This window comes from Lithobates pipiens, unplaced genomic scaffold (assembly GCF_037356315.1).
Source record: "Lithobates pipiens isolate NorthernLeopardFrog02 unplaced genomic scaffold, aLitPip1_a1.2 Scaffold_18, whole genome shotgun sequence".
NCBI classification, from domain to species: domain Eukaryota; kingdom Metazoa; phylum Chordata; class Amphibia; order Anura; family Ranidae; genus Lithobates; species Lithobates pipiens.
Genome location: NW_027507758.1, coordinates 615,142,452 through 615,150,985, shown reverse-complemented (window position 1 = coordinate 615,150,985; position 8,534 = coordinate 615,142,452). Strand labels below are relative to the sequence as shown.

Sequence of the window (8,534 nt, the reverse complement as noted above, 5' to 3'; positions counted from 1 at the left end):
CTTCTCTGCCTTCTATAAATCCCACTTGGTGGAGGTGTATAGCTCTCGGTAACTTCACTGTCAATCTATCCACGATAATCTTTGAATATATTCGAAAATCGATATTTGTCAGCGAAATTGGCCGAAGCCGTGAGCAGTTTTAAGTGACATTTTGTCCTTTATAAATGTCATTTTGCTGTGACACTGTTATAAACATGTGAAAAATGCGCTACTTGACAGGCATACTAAGGACACCCCAGGCACGATATTTAAAGTAATATATAATTTTTATTGTTTCACTTTAGGCATTATTAAAATCACTGCTCTCAAAAAATGGTTGTTTTTAAACCTTTTTTTTGCATTGATACATGTCCGCTGGGGCAGGACCCGGGTCCCCAAACACTTTTTTTATGAAAATAACTTGCATATAAGCCTTTAAAATGAGCACTTTTGATTTTTCATGTTCGTGTCTGATCGACTTTAACGGTGTTCGTGTGTTTGAACACATTTTTTGCCTGTTCGCATGTTCTGCTGTGAACCAACGCGGGGGGGTATTCGGCTCATCCCTAGTTAGAACAAGGTGAGTGTCACAAGCTTTCACACCTCCCATGTTCTTGTACAATAAACATCTGCCATGACACATTCTGTGCTGATTGGATGAGAGTGTCGGAATTTCCTGTGTGGCTGGGGTATGATCCCGAGACTCGTTGCGGCTGAGGAAGCCACCAGCTGTGAAACGTCTCCAGCATTACAGAACAACACCAGTGACATGTGACTAACTACTATTAGTTATAGCATGACCTGGATTCATGAGAACCTTCAAAAGTATAGAAACCACAAAATTGTCATGGTGTAGATTGGAATGATCATTTATTAGTCATTGACATTGGTCATTAGTTATTTATTAGTCATTAGTCATTAACAGGGTGATGTCCCCACGGGAGAAAAGAACTTATGCCATTCTCATCATCTGAAAGACCTTGTGACTTGTCTCGTTCTGTTGTGACTTCACTCTGGATGAGGAGACAATGAAGGCAGGCATGAGCAATATAATCCAAACACATTACCGGTCAATATGTCACATAGAAGCGTTATTACATGAAAAATGAACATTTGTCAGATTTGGGTAGACACGACTGGGTAGAATGACCCTCCTGCTTCTTATATCAGATTTCCTCCTACCGCTGTGAGACTTCCCCACTGTAGCTTGTAGACTTGGAAAAGAAGGAAGGAGCGCCCGATGTCCAAGCAAATGTGAGTTTTAGGTAGGTTTAAAAGCTGTTTATTGAAAGTAGCGACATGTACATCAAGCCAACGTGTTTCAGGGAAAAGGACTCCCCTTTTTCAGGGCTGTTGTTGGTATGCTATGAGGAAGGCTGTATAAGCTGAAACGCTTTGCATATCTAATGCTTTGTCATTTTACATTTAGCCACAAAAAGGATTTCTTTATTAAGAGTACACGAGTATCCGACTTTATACATTATGGACGGTCGCTGCATGCTATTAGATGGGAATGGTTCCCAAACTGGATATATTAATTGCAAGATTTCAGATAGCAGGCTGACGAGTCCCGACTATACAGTAGCTGCAGAGGCAACAATCTTTCCCATCTAATAGCATGCAGTAACAGCCCTGAAGAAGGGGTAGTCCTTTCCCCTGAAACACATTGGCTTTATGTACATGATGCTAATTTCAATAAATGCCATTTAAAGTAATAGGGCAATTTTTTATTTAAAAAAAATAACAAACATGTTATATTTATATGCTATATGCAGTGGTTTTTCACAGAGCAGCCCCGATCTTCTTCTTCTTGGGTCCCTCGCTGGTATTCCTGGCCCCTCCCTCCTGTTGAGTGCCCCCATAGCAAGCAGCTTGCTACATGGGGGACCCAAGCAGACTCGCTACTGAGCCACTGCTCTGTGTATCTATTCACACATGGAGCGCGGCTCGGCCCTGCCCCTGCTCTCTCCTCGTTGGCTCACTGGCTGTGATTGAGAGTAGCGGGAGTCAATGGCTCCCACTGCTGTCTCAGCCCACGAGGAGGGAGAGAACCGGGAAAGCTGAGGCCTCCATGCACAGTGCTGGAGGAAGATTGGGCTCAGGTAAGTATTGGGGGCTGCAGCACACAGAAGATTTTTTAGACTGCATGAAGGTAAAAAAACCTTGAGTCTTTACCCCCACTTTAAACCTACCTAAAACTCACATATCTGATCAATATTTATAAACAATGTTACTTTGTATCTTTCTATCTCCTGTATGATCAATGTTTATAAACAGTGTTACTTTGTATCTCTCTATGGGTTAGCTCACACCATACAAATGCAGTCCGGATGCGTTCCAGATGTTTTTCTGCATGTATGTTTTTGGTGCCTTTTTGATGCAGTGGTGTGAACTTGCCCTATCTCCTGTCTGAAAAATATTCACAAATATGTTGCTTTCTACCTCTCTATCTTACATCTGAACAATGTTTACATCTTATCACAGGCAACCATAAGAACAGCCGACATCACAGCACTTCATTGTCCTGAGTAGGGATGAGCTCAGTGTTCGACTCGAACACGGGCGTTCGCCTGTTTCAGCAAATTCAGAACTTTGTGGACTGTTCGCACCATATTCGTGTGGCGCGAATGGCCCACAATGCACTACGCCATCACAGTGCATTGCTGGCTCATGATTGGCCAAGCATACACTGTGACCCCGCATGCTTGGCCAATCACAGCGCCAGCAGCGAGGATAGCCATAATTGGCCACAGGCAGGATGCCTGTGGCCAATTATAGCTCAGTGGGTTTTAGTACATGCCCCACACTATATAAGGCCGCCAGCGCAGCGGCCTTGTGTAGTGTGTTGGCATGCAGGGAAAGAGACAGATAGGCAGGGTCAGTGTCTTTTTGCTTGGGAACTTAGCACTGTTACATTGGCTGTTGTGTGCCTCCTGCACAGTACACACCTGAAGATACCCCTTATTGTTGGTGTTGTTCTGTTTCTGTAATACAGGCATCTGCAGCTGTTAGAGTGGGTGTTGTGTTGCCTCCTGCACAGTATACACCTGAAGATATCCTTTATTACTGGTCTTGTTCTGTTCAAAATTACAAACAGATTCTACTTAACACAACAAACCTACACAGTCCCTGTCTTGTTTGCACCGCCTGTATACTGCTGTTCTGAGTATATAGGGCCTGGGGGCCCCATGCCTTTCCTTTTTTTAAGTTGGGTACGGGGTTCCCCTTAATATCCGTACAAGACTCAGAGGGGCTGGTAATGGGCAGGGGGGCTACCCATGCCATTTTTCTCAATAATTTTCATCCGTATTGCCGGAACCAGACATTACATTAAAACTGCAAGCAGTTTTAAATTACTTTTTTTCCGTTAAATGTCATTTTGTGCAGGGACTGTTCTAAACACGGGAAACATGTGGCACTTCACAGGCATACATTTAAAAGAATATTTAACTTTTTTTTCCACTTTAATCGTTATTAAAATCAGTGTTCCCAAAAAAGCGGTCATTTAAGAATTTTTTTTTGCATTGATCCATGTCCCCCGGGTCCCCAAATCTTTTTTAGGACAATATCTTGCATATTAGCCTTTAAAATTAGCACTTTTGATTTCGAACGTTCGAGTCCCATAGACTTTAATGGGGTTCTAAAGTTCGTATGAATTTCCGGTCCGTTCGAAGGTTCTGGTGTGAACCGACCCGGGGGGGGGGCTCATCCCTAGTCCTGAGACAATACAAGTCTACGTTACAACTCCTGGGGATGGGGGGGGCGTACATTTTACAAGGGTGTTAACCACGGGACAGGTGCCCGGTTTCACCAACTCTGCAGGAAAAAACACATTTATCATTATTATTTTTACAGGTAGTTATATTTACCTAGCGCTTTACAGATACATTGTACATTCACATCAGTCCCGGCCCTCCAGGATATAACAAGGCAATAACTGTCTATACTGAGAATGAGTCTTTACAACCACTTTAATCCTACCTAAAACTCGCATTTCTTTGGACATCGGGTGCTCTTTCCTTCTTTTCCAAGTCTACAAGCGGAAATTACCATAAGGCCGAATCGTCAGTCCAGTGCGGTCTCCAGTACAAACCAGTTACCACTGTAGCTTGTGTTCCTGCTTCTCCTTCTAAGCCCCTCCACCAGTTTGTCTTTGCGCATCCCAAGACCATAGCGAGGGTGTTATCCACTCACGGTTTGATTCCTACAAACTTGTCTTTATTCTACATTATGGAGAACCATTAAGGCAGGGTGACACCTTTATTTGGCTTTCTATTGGCCATGGGAGTTAGGATGAAAATGGGCCATGTAAAGGGAGCCTAAAGAGGAACTTCAGCCAAAAGGGGATCTGCCAATATAAACAGAGAGATCCCCGTTCTGTCAGGGAAGTAGAGAGAGATCTGCTGTTCCTAGTGATCAGGAACAGCGATCTCTCTCCTCCTCCAGTAAATCCTCTCCCCCCACAGTTAGAGACACTCCCTAGTGAACACTTAACCCCTTGATCAACCACTAGTGTTAACCCCTTCCCTGCCAGTGACATTCATACAGTAATCAGTGGCTATTTTTAGCTCTGATTGCTGTATAAATGTCACTGGTCCCAAAAAAGTGTCAAAAGTGTCCAATCTGTCTGCCGCAATGTCACAGTCCCGCAAAAAAAAAAATGCTGATCACCGCCATTACTTGTAAAAAAAAAAAAGAGTTGATAATAAAAATGCCATAAATATATCCCCTATTGTGTAGACACTATAACTTTTTTCAAACACCAATTAATATGCACTTATTGCATTTTTTTTTTTTTTTTTTTACCAAAAATATGTAGAAGAATACATTTTGGCCTTAACTGTAAAGCAAAAGAGCAAAAGTAAAAACATTTTTTTTTCAAAATTGTCGCTCTTTTTTTGTTTATTGCGCAAAAAAAAAAAATGCAGAGGTGATCAAATACCACCAAAATACATTTATATTTGTGGGGAAAAAAGGACATTCGTTTTGTTTTGGCTACAACGTCGCACGACGGCCCAATTGTCAGGTAAAGCGGAGCAGTGCCGTATCGTAAAAAATGGCCTGGTCATTAAGGGGTAAATCCTTCTGGGGCTGAAGTGGTTAAGGTTGCAAGGGTGTTATGAGTGCGCCTTTCAGAGGACTAACAGAAATGATCCCTACCCTTCCATGACTTCCTTCCAACAACTTGGTTTACTTTCTACCCTTGAAAAGGAAGGGAGGTATCTGGGTAATGGTTGTCAGTGTGGTAAGTGTGGATTGGCTACATATACCGCACACTTACCCCTTCTCTGTCATTCTGAATAAAGAGAACTTACATATAATGTGCACCTTTTCCTGTCATAGTCTTGTTTAATCTTCTCCTGCAACCAACTTGTTGAAAAAGTTGTATTATATGATTAAAGGGGTGTCTTTGGAGGCAGGAGGGGTGACTTTTGGACTCTGGTTTCTAACAGGCCACCTTTACCACCATGTATCACCCCCTCCTCTCTGGTTTCCATGGCGATATGCGCCATGACTCATCGTGCTGGTGGGACTCTATTGCGTCGTGCCCCTCCGCTGCGCTTCTGGTGTGACATCAGCGCGCTTGCGGCGCTGGACTGTACTGGCAAGTTGCCCGGTCTATGCTTTGTTTGCGGCGCCTGCGCGGTGTGGAGGTGTGACTCAAGTCGCTCCGACTTAGAAAATGGTTCCTGTACGGCTTTTGGGGCGACTTGAGGTGACTTGCATTGACTTCTATACAGAAGTCATTTTGCAAGTCGCCGCAGGGGTAGCGTCCAGGTCGCCTGAGGCAGTCGTGCTGTAAGTCGTGCTGCCTCAGTGTGAACCGGACCTTAAGCATGGATTCATTACCGACTAAACAGGGCTAGGAGATGGACGCTCACTTTAGGTGCTCTTGGGATCCATGATTCAGACCAGACTGTGCCAGTAATTTATATTTTCTTCAGCCAATATTAAAGGGGTTATAAAGCTTAGTTTTTTATGTTCTAAATAGGATCCTTTAAGCTAGTGTATTGTTGGTTCACTTACCTTTTCCTTCGATTTCCCTTCTAAATGTTTTTTTCTTTGTCTGAATATCTCACTTCCTGTTTCTCCTCAGTAAACTTCACACCATCATCTGAGTGGTGTTTAGTCCGCCAGAACAGCTTACTGAGGAGGAACAGGAAGTGAGAAAATCAGACAAAGAAAACAAAGAAAAAAAACATTTAGAAAGGAAATCGAAGGAAAGGTAAGTGAACCAACAATGCACTAGCTTAAAGGAACCTATTTAGAAAATAAAAAATGAACCTTTATAACCCCTTTAATGTCTCTTGGGTTTGATGTATTTCACATCTACTCTAGATACTACATGATGTACACAGACATATTTGGCTTTATAATTTGGTTTACTGTGGTTTACTGTGGTTTTCTTTTTGGATTTTTCTTTTCTTTATGATAGCATCTTTAACTGCCAGCGGGTTCATATTCATTGCATTCCCGGGGTCCCCAGGGCGCCCCTCTCTGCTCTGCTATTGGCCTGCAAGCGACATTACTATTTGACTGAGGTGAGGTCTTATTTTTTACAATATGTCACGGACCTCTCTCTATTAATTTTTTTCATGCCATTTCTGTACATCATAATTACTTTTGTTTTTTTTAATGTCTACCCCTCTTTTTCAGATCTCCATCTATGGGGCCCCAGTATACGTGTTTGCCTGCTGCCGGCCTGGTAATCTAGACTCCGATGTGGCTGGTAGGACATGTGATATAGCGAGGGACCTTTTCACATTATCCCCCTTTATTTCAAGTATTTATATGATCCCTATTAACATACGGGCAGATGGGATCAGTGCGGGGCCCTGTGTCATGACGTCTCTTCCTTATTTATTTTTAAAAAAAATCTAGTGACTAGGACATAAGTATATGTTTTGTACTAATCTCATGATATTGTAATAGTCTATGCCAGGATTTATTGGTTGATTGCTCTACATTTAAATTTTGTAGATATGGTATTATCTGAGAAATCCCCCTGATGAAGGAGAATACAACTCGTCTCTGAAACGTTGTTGGGTTTGGGTTATTTTTATTCTACCAATCCACTATTGTTGGTACATTACTATGCATCCTTGATTATTCATGTGTTTTGTTGGCTGATTGCTCTACATTTAAATTTTGCAGATATGGTATTACCTGAGAAATCCCCCTGATGAAGGAGAATACAACTCGTCTCTGAAACGTCGTTGGGTTTGGGTCATTTCCATTGTATCAATCCACTATTTTTGGTACATTACTATGCATCCTTGATTATTCATGTGTTTTTTGTAAATGTAATTATATATTTTTTCTCTTCGTACAATAAATTTTATATTTTTCTATTAATGTTGATATGGTATTACCTATTAAGCCCCACTCATAGGTTTTTTTTTCTATTCCCGTACTTTGGATTACGAGCATTCTCCTGGAACGGATTATTCTCGTAATCCGAGGTTCCACTGTATGGTGATATCCTATTACCCCTGAGAGGTAATTCTTCACTATTATCTGATGGTGGGATATACGATCTTTATCAATAACTGGTAACGTTTGATGGCTTTCTTTTTCTTTTTCTCTATTTTTATTGTGAAGTAACTGCTATGCTATCCTGAGTTCTCTTGACTTCTAGATGCACACCTGCTAGGCTCTAGCATGATAAATGTAACGCACCCATAGCTGAGTGAGTATTTGCTAAAAATAAAAATAATGCTGTCTTGCCGGTTGAACATATTATCTCAGCTTGCTGTTTATTGACAGCACTTATTCTTTATATGATATAGATCTTTGACTTACTATCTGGATATTTGCATGACCTCCGGTATAATACAGCCACTTTTGGGACGACGTGGGGCATGCCACACCCATGAGACTTTGCTGTTCTATGTCTTCACCCCTGAGATTTATGTGTATGTGCCCATTGTCCATATGTAAAATATGATTATTTCCCCTTTCTTACACAGAATCCCTCTGCTTGTTGTCAGGCAATTAGGTCCTGAGGAAGCGAGAGCGAAACGTCGACCAGCCTTGTCAGGCAATTAGGACCTGAGGAAGCGAGAGCGAAACGTCGACCAGCCTTGCCAGGCAATTAGGTCCTGAGGAAGCGAGAGCGAAACGTCAACCAGCCTTGTCAGGCAATTAGGTCCTGAGGAAGCGAGAGCGAAAACGTCGACCAGCCTTGTCAGGCAATTAGGTCCTGAGGAAGCGAGAGTGAAGCGTCGACCAGCCTTGTCCAAGCATTAACAGGGACTACATACACAAATCCATGTGCGATCTCTCTTATTGAGAGCCAAATACCATTTGCTTTTAATGTGATATTGTCTTTTTAATATTTATATTTAATAAATATTTATTTTTCTAATAATACTTTGTATTCCTTTTCTGGTGCCTATAAAGTCTGCTCCCCTTTACCCCCTTTTTTCTATATACAATGTTTATAAACATTATTACTTTTTGTATCTCTCTATTTCCCGTCTGATCAATGTTTATAAACAATATTACTTTGTATCTATCTCCCGTCTGATCAATGTTTATCAACAATGTTTATA

At 41.8% G+C, this 8,534-nt stretch overlaps 1 protein-coding gene across 1 annotated transcript in view; it reads right to left on the bottom strand.

Moving 5' to 3' along the window:
- Positions 1–868: 868 nt before the first annotated feature.
- Positions 869–8,534, bottom strand: part of LOC143986836 (uncharacterized) — a 31,365-nt gene continuing 23,699 nt past the window's right edge. Inside the window, exon 5 of the mRNA XM_077485245.1 lies at positions 869–992. Within this exon, the coding sequence (XP_077341371.1) occupies positions 988–992 (5 nt within the window). The 3' untranslated portion in view covers positions 869–987. The remainder of the gene's footprint in view (positions 993–8,534) is intronic.